The sequence below is a fragment of the Primulina tabacum genome, chromosome 5 (assembly GCF_025594145.1).
Source record: "Primulina tabacum isolate GXHZ01 chromosome 5, ASM2559414v2, whole genome shotgun sequence".
In the NCBI taxonomy this organism is placed as follows: Eukaryota; Viridiplantae; Streptophyta; class Magnoliopsida; order Lamiales; family Gesneriaceae; genus Primulina; species Primulina tabacum.
The window spans coordinates 33,508,145-33,524,068 of record NC_134554.1 but is presented as its reverse complement, the minus strand read 5'-3'; the positions used below and the strand labels follow the sequence as shown (position 1 = coordinate 33,524,068).

Here is a 15,924-nt window from a genome sequence, read left to right as displayed (position 1 = left end):
GTAGAGTGCACTAGTTTGATGGATTAAACCATTTTCTTCACAAAAGGCAGTAAATTCAATTGGAAAATATTCACCACCTCGATCACTTCGCAGGATCTTAATTTTCTTTTCTAATTGATTCTCAACCATGATTTTGTAACTTTTAAACACATCAAATGCTTGATCTTTTGTTCTCAATAGATAAACATGTGTGAATCTGGAATGATCGTCTATAAAAATTATGAAATATCTTTTTCTGCCTCTAGTCAAATGTCCATTTAATTCACATATGTCCGTATGTATTAATTCAAGCAACTCAGTTGTTCTCTCATTTTTAGGAAAAGGTTTTCTAGTCATTTTCGCTTGTATGCAGATTTCACATTTTTTAGAATTTTCATTTGGACAAGAAATTAAACCATGCTTTGACATATATTTAATTGACTTGAAATTAACATGAGATAATCTAACATTCCATAAATTAAAAGGAGACTCAAGCATATATGCAGAAACATCAACTTTATTAATACTTAGTTTGAACATTCCATCACATGAGTATCCTTGTCCTACAAACACGCCATTCTTAGAAAGTATAAGTTTTTCTGCTTCTATTACAGCCTTCAAGCCCTTCTTGCACAACAAACTTGCAGAAATCAGATTCTTCCTCACATCCGGAACGTGTAGTACATTCATCAAGATCACTTTCTTTCCAGAGGTGAATTGCAATTCGATAGTTCCTCTTCCAAGTACCACGGCAGTATCATGATTTCCCATCAAGACTTTGTCTTCTTTCTCAGCAAGTTCATAGTTTTTGAACAAACCTTTTTCATTGCAAACATGAATAGTTGCACCAGAATCATACCACCAATCAGCAGATTTTTCATTTGTTGCCATGTTGCATTCTGTTATCATGCTTATCTTTAGATCAGCAACCATAGCAACAATATCAGGAGAACTTGCTGGATGTTCAACAAGATTTGCAGTCCCTTTTCCAGAATTTCCTTCCACCTTCAGTTTCTTGTAGAACTGCATTCTTTCTTGGAATGGCCTTTCTTTCCACAAAAGTAACATGTCTTGTTCTTCTTTTTGTTGGCAATATTTTCGCTTGAGGTTTCAGTAAACTTTCTTTTCTTTCCAGAATAACCAACTTTCTTAATGCTAGACTCAACATTATTAACCTTAGAACCAGACTCTAAAGCAAATTTATTTTCACGAATTCGAGTTTCCTCTTCAATTCGAATATGCTTCATGAGTTGGTCTATAGTAAAATCTTCAGAAGTGTGCAACAATTTCTTTCTATAGCCATTCCAAGTGGTTGGCAATTTAGCAATTACAGCAGCCACTTGCAATTGTTCAGACACTTCTATTTTCAAATCTTTGAGTCTAGAGACTAAGATGAGTAGTTCATCGACTTGATCCATGACAGATTTATTATCAACCATTTGAAATTCAAAAAACTTCATGCTTAGAAATCTATCAGTACCTTGTTTCTCTGATGTATATTTGTACTCCAGGGCACTCCAGATTTCATGTGGGAATTTGATTGAACGGAAGAGATCATATAATCTGTCTGATAAGGCATTCAGAATGTATCCTCTGCAGCGAACTTCATCTTCTTCTCGTTTTTTACGTGATGCTTTGATTTCATCTGTATCTTCCTCCGATGGTGCTGGGATTTCGGGCAGGCTTTGACTCAACAAATATGCGACTCCCAATTCAGTAAGTAGGAAGATTAATTTGTCCTTCCAACGAGTGAAGTTAGTCCCATCAAATCGATCTAACTTCAATGCATCAAAAACAGATTTTGAACCAGTGGAAACAAAAAAGAGGAAAAATATTTCTTTAAGATTGTTAGAAAGTTTGGTTCCAGAATGTAGATTGTTTTGACCGCGATAATGTCGTCCTTAAAGAAATATTGCCCCACCATATTGCTGCTGATAAATGGCAATTTTCTTCCAGGAAAAATTCAAAACAAAGAATAAAATATATAGACAGCAATATCTATATAGTTTCCCAAGACAGATTAGAGAAAATGAATGATATATTTGTTATGTTTCAATTAAGAAGATGAAGTTGTATTTATAAAGTAGAATCACCTCCTTCGAAATGGTGTGACTTTTCAAATAGACACCTTTATGAATATTGAATAGACAAGCACCTTTCATTTGAATTGTTTATGAATAGACACGAACCCCATTGAAAAATTTCCACCGAGTCATTCAAAAGGTGCAATGATTCATTTCATTACATGCACAATTCATTATTTTAATTACAGAGTAATTAAAATAATAATTCCTAATTAATTCTTATTTTAGTGCTCAAGTGCTAATCTTTGTCTTTGACTATTAAATATATTGTGGAGAATTTTCCTCCACACTAGTCAACACTAAAATACAAATTATTTGATGTATTTCTACTTACAAGAACTTCACTTTCCTCTTGCATTCAATAGTTATCACTAACTATTTCCAACAACATATGTATAAAATCTTGATGTGGGTGGATAAGAGGATAGATACCAAAATATGTTACTGTCCTGGCGTAGGACAAATGGTTGCCCCTCTCTCTTCTTCATAATTTATAAATAATATTTGCGGCAGCAATAACCCATTTCTGTTTAAATGCATGCATGTGTCACACTTGCATCGTTCGACCATTGTGTAGGTTCTTATTTATGATGATTGTTTAACCATGAAGACATGTTTATCAAAAACAATGGCGGATAACATGGTTTTATATTATATCAGATGAAACACAACCCACGTATGATTCAAATTTATAAGATTGCTTCATCTATCAGAATCTCGAGATACGGTATTCGAGAAAGTGGCTACATGTATATACTGTGTTGTTTTTTTGGTTAAAGATTGCTCTAGATTGTATGCCATACTTGTTGGTCACCATTTCTGAGTTAGAGCTTCGTGTGAGCGATTAAAAAGAGGTCAATCTTCTCATACTTGTCAAGTTTGTCGACGTTGAAATTGTAATGCATGGGTATTCAGATGACAATGCATCACCTGGGAAGATAACTCATGTTAAAATGCAATAATACATTTCTTTCATTGATTGTTGAAGTGAAAGGGAATTTTTGTTCACCTGCAGGGGTATGAAGGTCGTTCTCAAAAATTCTTTGCATTCCTGGAGCAACTTGCATTCCCTTGCGCTTAGATTAGAAAGTTCGGACAGCAGTAAGTTCATCTGCTCCACCTGTGGATGCCAAAGGTTATTTCCAGTCGAAAGGCGTTTCCAGAGAATACAGGTCCAAAAAAACTTTAAAAGCAAACCACATACAACTGTGTTTATATAGGGTGCCATCACAAATTACCACAGTAATCAAATTGATACGTATTAATTTCGAAAACTACAAACTACGAAAATAATTTGGAGACCCGTTGATAACTTTCATAAGAAGCCTAAGCTAAGAATATGGCTGCAAAATTACTGTAACTGTATAGTTTCAAAATAAATAAATTACCTTTGGTGGTGAAGGCTGAATTGAAGATGCCAATGCTTGCATTAGGTCAACAGCTGAAGCGATAGCTTCTCGCACCTTGTGAACATCTGCCTGAACATGTTAAAAACAACAAAGGAGAGATAAGGTCCGCAAAGTTCTATAATGATAAATTTTCCGAAGACACCAAATTTATTGTTACTCATTGGGTAAAGAAAACACCACACCCTCGCTCCAACAACAGGGAGATGAATAGTGTTCGCTTCCAAGGCATCGATAGCACCAGACAATGAATCCAGGTGCTCTCTATCGAACAGACACCAGTTCTCCAAACGTGGTTCCTGCCATCAACAAATTCATGAATACCAAAACATGAAAGGACTGAAAGATGATGTCTTCAACACAATCAAAATATAAATTTGACTTCAAAAATCATCTCATGGAACCTGATTTGCAAATGTGATTAACATTTTAGCTTAGTCAAAATTCACAGAAAGGGAAAGATAATCCACCAAAAGAATCTGAATAGCAAATACACATTCTAAAATCAACCTCTGAAATAGTACTGGAACAGAGTAACTAAAGAAAAGAAAAAAGTCTCACCTGTTCCTTTAAGATCGAATAAATCTTTAGATTATGCCTCAATAGTAGTAGCTCAATTCTCTTGGACTTAACCGAGTGCCGCAATTTCGAGGTACTCACCCAAGCATTGTAAATGTTTCTCTAGGGAAGTCAAATAAGGATACAAGTGAAAACAATTTTTTTCATAATCTAATAAAAGAAAGCAATATGTGACAAATAAAAAACGTACAAGACCTTGTGTTAGGTAAATGGGATAATGCTTGTAAAGTTAAGCATCAGTTAACTGGGTGGGACAATCAGTCATTCAAATAAAAGGCCACATCTCTGCCGACAGAGCAATTTATAAACTTGTGCGCCCATCGTCAATCATCAAAAATAAAGTTAAATATCAACTAAATGTCATTCATAGCAAAATTTCACTTGAGAGGCACTTCAAATCAACTTGAATCCACAGCTCACAGACCAGCATGTCAGATACTCATGACTATTTAAAACACCTAACGTGTTACACATCATTTGTTTAAATTCAAATTGACATCAAGCAGGTCTAGTAAGTAAAAAAAAAAGTCAATTTCCTAGTTGGCATTTCACAAAATATTCCTGTGATAACCAAATATAGAGATCATATTTGAATTTAATACTAGACAATATGTCTACATTCGAAGGAAAATAGTAAAAGATTTTCTAGTAAGCACTTCTTAAACTGGAAATTGCAGTACGAAGATGATTGCTCATCACAGAGGCTTTAAAATCATATTTTTCCATTTCAACGATGAACTTCAAATGATATGGTGAGATGAACATATACTTTACCCAAATAAGGAATACTAGCTGACTGAGCATATTTTACCCAAATAAGGAGTACTAGCTGACGCTTTAGTTTCTTTTCAATCAAGAGCTGTAAAATAAGTTTCAAAATGTGTATTTATTTATGATCACAGCCACAAAATCTAGCAGAGTATTGTTATGTTTTTTTTTTATAGGAAACTAACAATTTATTTAAACTCATAAAATTTTTGTTTACAAGGGAAGTGGATGAGTAATCCACCGAACTCGTACAACTAAAATAAACGTAGGATTCTCAATAGAAAATGAAACGCCAGTCCCTAACTAGATCAGATACAAGTAGATGATGAAACGATGGCACTGTAGTAGTCCATGTCGCCACTTTGAATCTAATCTTCTCCCATAAACCCTCCGTCGACTCTTCTTTGTCGCTGAAAATTCTGTTATTGCGCTCCGTCCATGTCGACCAAAAAATGCAGTGCACAATGATATACCAGAACAACCGCGACCATCCCTGTTTTTGAGAATTCCGTTTTCCATGACCAACATCTCTCTCGAATATTTAGGGAAAACCCACTCGAATCCCATGTGTTGCATCACCCTGATCCAAATTTGTCTTGTAAAAGAACAATGTAGCAGAAGATGATCTTGATTCTCCTCATTTTTCTTGCACAAAATGCACCATTGTGGAAAAAGGACCTGATTTGGTTGTCTCTTCTGTAAATTGTCACAAGTTTGCAATTTTCCCAAAGCGACTATCCAAGAAAAAACCTTTACCTTTTGTGGAACCGGTACTTTCCAGATGTTAGCGTAGAAGGGTGAAAATCGATTATTTGATTCTTGGAAGAAGGAATAGTAAAGAGATCTGACAGAAAAAACGCCCGACGAGTCCCCTAACCACACCGTGGAATCAGACGAACCTACAGTCAAAGAAACTGTCTCTAAAATTCCTAAAAGGGTAGTAAACTCACCCAACTCGACATCATTCAACCCTCTTCTGAACCTTACATCCCAATGGTAGACCGAAGCACCCTGACTATCAAAGACCGAGTAAAACTGAGCAATAGGTTTGTTAGTAGACGTAGACAAAAGAAAAAGGTTGGGAAATTGATATTTGAAAGACATCCCACCCACCCATCTATCCTCCCAGAATCTCAAAACATTCCCTCCCTTAAGCACGGTACCAATCCGTTTATCTCACTCATAAGCGGCAAGGTAAAATAAGCGAACCTCTTAGCAGGTGTAGTCTCATATGGTTATTGCTGAAATCTGAAGATTAGATAATGATATTTTATGAATTGTAAGTTAGTTAGATAAATTTTTATCTGTTGCAATTTTAAATAGGTTAGATTAGATAGCATTTTATTTTAATAGGATATGTATAAATCAATGGTGCATTCTTCGGTCATTGAATAGGACTGGGCGACGCATGTCCTTTACCCATCACGTGCCATAAATTAAATGACAGAAATTTCCTTGGTCCTAATCTGTAATGATGTACATCTGCCGGCGAGGAAAGGATGACCTCCTTATGGGCACATTGACCCGTCCTCCTTCCGACAAACCAAAATTCAGGAAAGGATGACCTCCTTATGGTCATCTCATGGTTGATCAATTCCATGACTCCGGACATAGGCGAGAACTTTCTACTCTACTCCACGGCCAAAGGTATCTGGGACGCAGCACGTGACATGTATTCAATGCACTTCGAATAAATATAGTGATTTGTTGTTACGACACTATAGATTAGGACATCCGAATTCTTTGTACCTCCAGAAATTGTTCTATGTTTTGTTCAGTAATAAATGAGGAACTTGCACGTAATACATTAAATCACAACCATATAAGGCATCACATGCGAAAAGCATTATGGACACTCGCTGGTTTTTATTGTTTGTGGATGACCATGCTCGTCTTTCCTGGGTATTTCTCATTAAAGATAAGTCTGAAACATCACAAATTTTAAAAAAACTTCGACACTATGATTTAAACCCAATTTTCCACCAAAATTCAGATCCTACGAACTAACCGAGAGCGAGATTTCTTAAACTTTGTCTTGAGTGATTTCCTAAGCAGTCAAGGCATTGTTCACCAAAGCTCCTGTGTTGACAACCCCCAACAAATGGGCGTCGATGAACAAAAAACCGTCATTTATTTGAAGTTGCTCGCCCTCTTTTATTCACTAAAAATGTCCCTCATCATTTCGGGGGTGATGTCATTCCAACTGCAACTAACCTCATTAATACGATGTCTTCTCGTGTCATCAATTTCCGAACTCCGATCCAAGCCCACGATCCCTCAAATGCATCTTTCTTGGTTATTCTCCAAATCAGGAAGGGAACAAATGTTATTCCCCGGTTTTATACTTCGATGGATGTCACATTTATTTAGAGTGAACTATTCTTTCCCAATTCCTCAATTCCGGGGAGCATATGCATGAACCTCAAAATTGGGAACTCATAAACCCCAGCAGCCATACCATTCCTCAAACCAACTCACACCAACCAACCGAGTAACTCCCATTCTAATCATGAGCATTCTACCCTGCCATTGGACCTTTTTTCATTTGTATTCTCGGAGAAGACCACTTCAAATGAGGAGTCATCAGGATTTTGTACAAGATCAGCCAACCAATAACACTTATTCACAACCAGATTCCATGGAAATGATCAAGGTACGAATAGTTCTGACTCACCAACATAATGATCTTGATGATAGGCCCATTGTAGAAAGGAAAGGAGTCAGATCTTGCACTCAGCACCCTATAAGTCATTTTGTATCCCTTGATTATTTATCACCTGCATATCGAGCCTTTGTGTCTAACTTAGACCAGGTACAAGTTCCAGCAAACTGAGGCCCTCCAAGATCCTAAGTGGAAGACCAACGCCTTTGATGAAATACGGGCACTTGAAAAGAATAATACTTGGCAGATCACTAACTTTCATTTGGGAAAAAGACTATCGGGTGCAAGTGAATTTTTCATTTAAATATAAAGCTGATGGAAGCATTGAATGATTGAAAGCAATGCTAGACTCAATACCGTATGTGTTCTCTTGACAATTGCTGCAAATCTAGATTGACCGCTATATCAACTAGATGTAAAAAAATGCATTTCTGAAATGAGAACTGGAAGAAGTGTACATGGATATAGCTCCAGGATTTGAATCAGAAACCACTGTCAACAAAGTACCTAAGTTAAGGAAGTCACTCTATAATCTCAAACAATCACCTCGAGCCTGATTTCACGGATTCGTCAATGTTCTGAAAGAAAATGGATATGCACATTCTCAATCTGATCATACTTTGTTTGTCAAACACTCAAAAGAGGGAAAGATCATTGTGATCATAGTATAAGTTGATGATATTGTTCTTACCCGGAATCATGAGAATGAAATGGCTCTTGTGAAATTGTTGCTCTCAAAAGAATTTGAGATAAAAGATTTAAGACATTTAAAGTACTTTTCTCGTAATGAAAGTAGCTAGATCAACGCGTGGAATCTCAATCTCCCAAAGAAAGTATGTCTTGGATCTTTTGAAAGAAATAGATGTTGGGATGTAAACCCGCAAATAATCTATGGATCCAAATGTGAAAGTAGGAATGAAAGAGGATAGGCTGATAAAGGAAGATATCAAAGATTGGTAGGCAAACTGATATATCTTTATCACACGTGGCCGGACATTTTATTTCTTGTAAGTGTCATTGGTCAGTTCATTCATTAATAATCCAACAAAAGAACACACAGAGGCAGTGTATCGGGTGTTGAGATACCTAAAAAGGTTCCCCGGAAAAGAACTACTTTTTTTGCAAGAACTCCACTATGAATATCAAAGACTACAGTGATGCTAACTAGGAAGGTTCTCCTCATGACAGACGCTCCACGTTAGATTAGGTTACCGCACGTTTGTACGAGGAAACCTAGTAACTTGGCGAAGCAAGAAGCAATCTCTAGTAAAAAGAAGCGGTGCAGAAACTGAATTTAAAGCTCTAGCCCATGGGATTTGCGAAGGGATATGGCTCCAAAGATTACGGAAGGAATTGCATCGGGAAGGTCATCAGTTGATGGAACTAATGTGTGATAAACAAGTTGCAATAAGTATTGCCAAGAACCCAGTTCACCATGATTGAACTAAGCACGTTGAAAATGATCGTCACATTATAAGTGAGAAGGTCGAGAAGATAATTGTGAACTTCAATACCTTCCTACTGAGTTACAAGTTGCAGACATCCTAACCAAGTCCCTTTATAGGGCCAACTTTGAAGACTTGATTTCCAAGTTGAGTATGATCAACATATTTCCCCCAACTTGAGGAGAGTTGAAATCTGAAGATTGGATAATGATATTATTCAAATTATTTGTTAGTTCGGTAAGAATCTATCTATTGCAATTTCAAATTCTAAATTGTTTATATTAGAAAGCGTTTTATTTTAATAGGATATGTATAAATGAATGGTTCAATCTTCTATCATTGAATAAGATTTCGGAATTTTCTCTCCTTTATTCTCTTAACCAAAATCTATGGTTATGTGTGATCCAATCACTATAACATAAATAATGTGTTTGGAAACAACAATCATATGTGCTAGAGCTCTATACCATTTTCTGTTCAGCTCATTTATGCAAATCGTACGATATACATTTTCAAACGTCTCCTTGATATCTATGATTGTTTGATAATTGTGGTTGGAGAGTTGGTGACACACCATTTGCCATGAAACATATGTTCAGTATTGCAGGTGAGCCGTCGAGAAGGCAAATTTAGTTAAGGATCCTGGGAAAAGATAACTAGTGTTGAATCTAAAGACTAGAGCTCGAGAGTTCAGATAGAACTTGAAATTACCACAATTTAACATTTTTCAAAGGCATAAAAAATTCAGATTTTTCCTCAGTGCTATTTATTTCATTTATGTGCACCTCTTGGTTTGTGAGCAATCAGATATTTTACAATCATTTATACAACTGTTCTATTTATTTAACACTTGTCCATTGCATGTTTAAGTTTCGTGTAACTTATTGGTAGGTCTCAGCAATTAAAGGCAAGGAGACCTAGTTTCACAAAATTCAAAGTGTTTAGCAGTGGTGTCATAGTCAGATGAAGTTGAAATATTAATTTTTTATTCCATTAAATAACTTTGTATTTAAAAAACAGATAATTAAAAAAATATAATTACACATAATTAATTTATCAAACATAATTAAAAATTACACATAATTCAAAAAACAAAAATACACATAATTAAAAATTAAACATGATTAAAAAAATGGATGAATCGTTTTTTATATATGATTAAAAATATACATAATTAAAAGAAAATATACATATTTAAAAAGTACACACAATTAGGATTTTTTATAGTATTTCTATATTTTTTTCTGTTTTACTAATTTTTTAATATTTTTAAAAATTTAAAATCATTTTTAATTATTAAAAATTATAAATTTATATAAAATAAAAGGTGCGCTCTTCACCGCAAAATACTTGATTTGTATTCGAGTTTATCGAATTCGAAGCCGAACTCAAAACCAAATATTTTGTTCGATAGTTCGCGTGCCGCCTACGAGCTTTAGTATTTTATCAATATAATATAATTACATTAAATAAATAAATTTCGATTCTTTCGAGTACTTATTTTCGAGCAATAATTCAAATAGTTGGCAAACATGTTCGAATATTTCGAGCCGAACTCGAACTTTAATTCGAACCGAATTGGAGCCAAAAATTTTACATTTTTCGAACTTCAAATCGAGCTCGAATTCGAATGGAATTATTTTGAGCCAAATTCGAGCCTTCAAATTTTTGTCATATTCAGCTCGATTCGATTTGTTTACACCCCTACCCTCCACATGGGGCCCATCCGTATCCTCACACTCAGAAACATCCGTGTGAGAGGTTTTGGTCCTTTGGAAGCCGACGATTTGCAATGCGCGATGAAGCTTGCGCGGCTTCATCGGCCATTGATCAGGCTCTTACAGATTGGTCACAGTATTAGAAATTTCAGTAGGGTGACGATGCTAATAGAAAAAACACAAATAAAAAACGCATCTTCTTACCTAATATGTGTCTTGTGTGTTGTACACTAGAAGCAAATTAATCTTTCTTATTATAGGGTTTTGCACTAGATACCTCACTCCTTATCATAATCAAAAGCAAATTAGAGTGTGCAATTAGTCTTATGTACAAAAGTGAATTATTAAAGGAAATGGTGAAAAAGAACTTTCACAAACTTTAGGCATCATGAGCTTCAGTTTGGCTGCTCAATAATAATAAGGATGAATGTAAAATCAATTTACACGAGGATAAATATATTTTTCATAATACAAGCTCTTTTTATTAAAATCAATATACCTAAACTTCGACATTAAGACAAAAACTGTCTAATATCCACTGCCCAACATTTTTAATCCTTTCATCCTTTCTTTCACCCGTACAGATTCCAGTTTTGGAACAACAAACTACACTTTTTTTTTCGAACTCGTATCACTAAAAACAATATAAGTTAACTTGTGTATGATTTCTTCAAAGAATCATAATATGAATGTTCACTCAAAGGTAATCCTTTCATCCTTTCTTTCACCTGTACAGATTCCAGTTTTGGAACAACAAACTACACTTTTTTTTTCGAACTCGTATCACTAAAAACAATATAAGTTAACTTGTGTATGATTTCTTCAAAGAATCATAATATGAATGTTCACTCAAAGGTAATCAAAGATGAATTTGCTGTTACCAACATGATAAACTTCTGTTTGAGTTAGCAAGTAATGCGCGAGTGGTTATATTTATTTCTTAAGCACGATATGATCGCACATCTATAAATCGACTTTGGCTTGCTTTCATCAGACTAGTTGATCACTAATTTGTTACACTAGTAACTCAATCAAAAGTCAAAAAAATTGGGGGCAAATTGGTACCTCCGCCGTATGTTTTTGCACCAACAGGGTGTTCTCTATCCTTGCATTTGCTAATCGCCACTGTAACTGACGGTTGTACAGGAGTCTCAGCTCGTGTGTATCAGCAATTCGATTCTCCCCAGACTTCCCTCTCCCGAGATCAGTAGCAGAGCTCGACATCCATGTGCACGGTTTGCAATCATTCACTGAATTGTCCATTCCATTTCTATTTCTTGTAGGACTAGCCATACCCCTCAGTAGAACACCAGTGGATGAACCCAAACCCTTGCTTGGTGATGCCGCCCTTGCGCCCCCTCGAAGAGGTGATATTCCCTTACCCGCAAAAACGCCCCGAGGGGATGACACAGGACTATCATTTAGAAGTTTCTTTGCGACGCTTAGTTTTGAGGAACCAGCTGTTCTATTCAAAGCATTAATTGATACAGGTGATGCAGATTCTTGTACTTTATGGCACAACGTATTTGCCTCTTGCCAAAAATTTGCTGGGACAACAATCCCACGGCGCTCTCCTCTCAAACGAATCGTACTCCCACTAGCAGTACTCTCCGAGGAGACACTCTCACAATCTGAATTCAATGGATCAGCCACAGACGGTCTCAATTCCTTGAACCTAGCACCCGATTCACTGACCTTCGCCCTATCAGAACCGTAGTCTAAACTCCGACTTAAAAAACTCGAATTCTCCCCACGTAATCTCCCCGGCCACAGCTGCTTCGGCTTTTCACTTGGCCTCGAATTCTCTACGTCCCTCTCTCGTCTATCTCTAACTGGTGTGACTCCCGCTTTTCTCCGCTCCGGAGCACCTTTCTTCAAACTGCCGGTGGTTCCCGCCGAGGTTGGAGGAGGCTTCACCTTACTCACAGGCAATGAATACGAGTCACCCTGGAATGACACCGATAAGCTACGCCTAGACGTCGCTAACATCCTCTCCGCATTAGATGGTGTTGCCGCTGCCGCAACCACCGGTTGCCGCCTCTCCGCAGACACCGCCCTGTCCTTAACGAGGCTCTTCGGAGTTGTGACCGCAGCTCTGCTGATGACCATGGGAGACTGCGACCTCCTCGAAGAGATGGAAGAAGACCATGACCCCGACGTGTTAGATGAAGAAGTCGTGTTCGAGGAGTTGGAAGAGTTGGAAGACGAAATCGAGAGAGACAGGTAGCGGGAGCTAACTTCGCGTCCTTTGGGACGACGCAGCGGCTCATTGTCGGAATCCGACGGAAGCAACGGCGGCCACTTCTCGTTCTGCGATGAACGCAGCTTAGGATTCGATGCCACGGCAGTAACCATAACACGTCGTCCGGAGAATCTCACACTCCCCTGAACCCTAGTTTCAACCCAAATCCAGCTGATTCTGGTGCAGGAAGCGTGTGTGAGAGGAGGAATTGAGTAGAGAGAGAAATTAGCGTAGGATTAATGAGTGATTTTGGGGAGAGCAATATGACCGTTACGAAACTGGCCACAATATTTATAGGGGAGCAAGGATTGGAGCATAACTAATTAGTGCATTGAAATATTTGTTACTTTACGAAAAATAAAAAATTTATGATAAAAATTTTAAAAATTATCGAACTACATAATTTATAATATTTTTTTCTCAATTCAATTGTATATTTTTCACAAATAGTGAGGTTATTTATAAAATTTCTTTGCTAATAATCCAAATAATAAATTACATCATTACATTCATCATCACACACAAATTTTTAATTTTTACAATTCTTATTTTCAACATTCAAATATTCAATACATCTATTTTGAATATTAATTTTCAGCACTCCCCCTTGTGATGATGATCATAATGATTGTCCTCATTACGTGTTTTTATATTGTCTCGTTAAAAACCTTACTAGGAAAAATCCATTGGGATAAAAACCATAGTTAGGGAAAAAGAGTGCAGTCACGTAAACTCACCCTCCTGTTGACACGAACAATTCTTCACAAATTTCGTAGATTGTGCATCCCAATATTATATATGTGTTTTCTGAATATTGTCGTAGAAAGTACCTTTGTGAAGAGATCTGATGAGTTTTCACTTGATTGAATGTGACGAACATCAATATATTTATTCTTCTCAAGCTCCTTGGTGAATGCAAAGAACTTAGGAAGAATATGTTTAGTTCTGTCGTGTTTTATGTATCCTTATTTCATTTGAGTAACACATGCAGCATTATCTTCATATAGTATCACAGGCTTCTCGTCAAATGATAATCCGCATGAGATTTGGATATATCGGGTCATTGATTTTAACCACACACATTCACGGCTTGCTTCATGTAGTGCAATAATATCGACATGATTTGATGAATTGTTACGAGTGTTTGCTTCTGTGAACGCCAATAAATTGCAGTGCCTCCACGAGTAAATACATATCCAGTTTGGGAACGTGCCTTGTGTGGAACAGATAAGTATCAATCATCGGCATAACCAATTATACTTGGATTAGCATCTTTTGAATACAAAAGTCCTAAGTCTGTCGTTCCTCGTAGATAATGATTTGCCAATAAATTTACGGCAAAAGATATATCAGGCCTTGTACAATTTGTAAGATACATAAGGGTACCGATAGCACTTAGATATGGTACTTCTGGACCAAGAATATCTTCATCATCTTTACATGGACAGAATGGATCTTTTTCTATGTTTAATGATCTAACAATCATTGGAGTTCTTAAAGGATTTGATTTATCCATATTAAAATATTTAAAGATCTTTTTTGTACAATTTGTCTTGTGAACAAATATTCCACATTCTTTTTGTTCAATTTGTAAACCCAGACAATACTTGGTTTTTCCAAAATCCTTCATTTCAAAATCTTCCTTCAAGTATGACACAACTTATTGAATTTCCTTATTCGTTCCAATGATGTTTAAATCATAAACATATACAGCAACAATTACGCATGGATGTTGTTTTCTTAATGAAAACACAAAGGCATATTGAATTATTTACATATCCCTTTTTCATCAAGTGATCACTTAGCCGATTATATCATAATCGGCCGGATTGCTTTAACTCATATAATGATCTTTGTAATTTCACAGAATAACATTCTCTGGGTTTTGAACTTTGTGCTTCAGGCATATTAAATCCTTTAGGGATTTTCATATATATATTACTATCAAGTGATCCATATAAGTAAGCTGTAACAACATCCATAAGATGCATTTCTAAATTTTCAGATACCGTCAAGCTAATCAAATACCGAAACGTAATTGCATCAATTCCAGGCCTTTGAGAAAAATCTCGTGCAACAAGTCGAGCTTTATATCTTACTATTTCATTTTTCTCATTTCGCTTTCCAATAAAAACTCATTTGTATCCAATATGTTTTACACCTTCAGGTGTAAGGACTATAGGTCCAAAACATTACGTTTCTTTAGTGAATCCAATTTAACATGGATGACATCTTTCCATTTTATCCAATCCTGCCGATTTTTACATTCACCAAAAGATTTTGGTTCATGATGTTCATCATCATTTATGATGTCGATTGCCACATTATAAGAAAATATATCATCAATTTCTTCTATATCTTTTCGGTTCCATATTTTTCCAGTATTAATATAGTTGATAGAGATTTCACGATTCTCGTCAGTTTGTGGTTCTGACAGAACATTTTCATCATCATGTATTTCTTTTGGAACATCATTCTTTATTTGTGATCATCATGTGTTTCTTCAGGAACATCATTTTCTATTTTGTGATCATCGTGTTTCTCTATGAATTTTTTTTTTCGAGAATTTTATCCTTGGAATCGACTGGTCTTCCACGCTTCAGGCGTTTTACGACATCATAAGTTTTTTCAATTTGTTTCTTTGGAATTTCAATTTGAGCAGGAGCATTTACAGCATGTATATATGATTATGTTTCCCTTTTTGCATCTGTAAATGCATTGGTATTTGATTTGTTATTCTTTGCAAGTGCACAATTTGATGTACATCTTTTTCACATTGTTTTGTTCTTGGATCCAGATGTAACAATGATGATACATAACATGGAATTTTCTTTTCGGTATTTTTTTTCTCCCCCTAACATTGGGAAGATTTCCTCATTAAAATGACAATCAGCAAAACGTGCTGTGAACACGTCGCCTGTCTGAGGTTCAAGATATCGAATGATTGATGGACTATCATAACCGATATAAATTCCAATCTTTCTTTGAGGTCCCATTTTCTTTCGTTGAGGTGGTGCAATAGGTGCATACACCATACATCC

The 15,924-nt window shown here is 36.1% G+C and overlaps 2 protein-coding genes across 3 annotated transcripts; both read right to left on the bottom strand.

Annotated features, from left to right (window-relative positions):
• Positions 1–986: 986 nt before the first annotated feature.
• On the bottom strand, positions 987–1,903 carry LOC142544341 (uncharacterized). Its single transcript, XM_075651399.1, has 2 exons — positions 1,865–1,903; positions 987–1,757 (listed from the first exon to the last, which is right to left on the bottom strand). Exons 1-2 carry the CDS (start codon positions 1,901–1,903, stop codon positions 987–989), a joined length of 810 nt encoding a protein of 269 aa, XP_075507514.1.
• Positions 1,904–2,692: 789 nt separating this feature from the next.
• LOC142547437 (QWRF motif-containing protein 2-like) lies at positions 2,693–13,160 on the bottom strand. 2 transcript variants are annotated; one of them, XR_012820676.1, is made up of 6 exons: positions 11,707–13,160; positions 4,031–4,150; positions 3,630–3,768; positions 3,452–3,541; positions 3,073–3,183; positions 2,693–2,993 (listed from the first exon to the last, which is right to left on the bottom strand). XR_012820676.1 is itself a non-coding variant. In XM_075655738.1 (6 exons), the coding sequence occupies exons 1-6, from the start codon at positions 12,994–12,996 to the stop codon at positions 2,937–2,939; spliced, it is 1,782 nt and encodes a 593-aa protein (XP_075511853.1). In that variant the 5' UTR covers positions 12,997–13,159; the 3' UTR covers positions 2,693–2,936. The 2 variants fall into 2 exon arrangements, 1 of the variants encoding a protein (XP_075511853.1); XM_075655738.1 differs by having other exon boundaries at positions 3,655–3,768; positions 11,707–13,159.
• Positions 13,161–15,924: the final 2,764 nt, after the last annotated feature.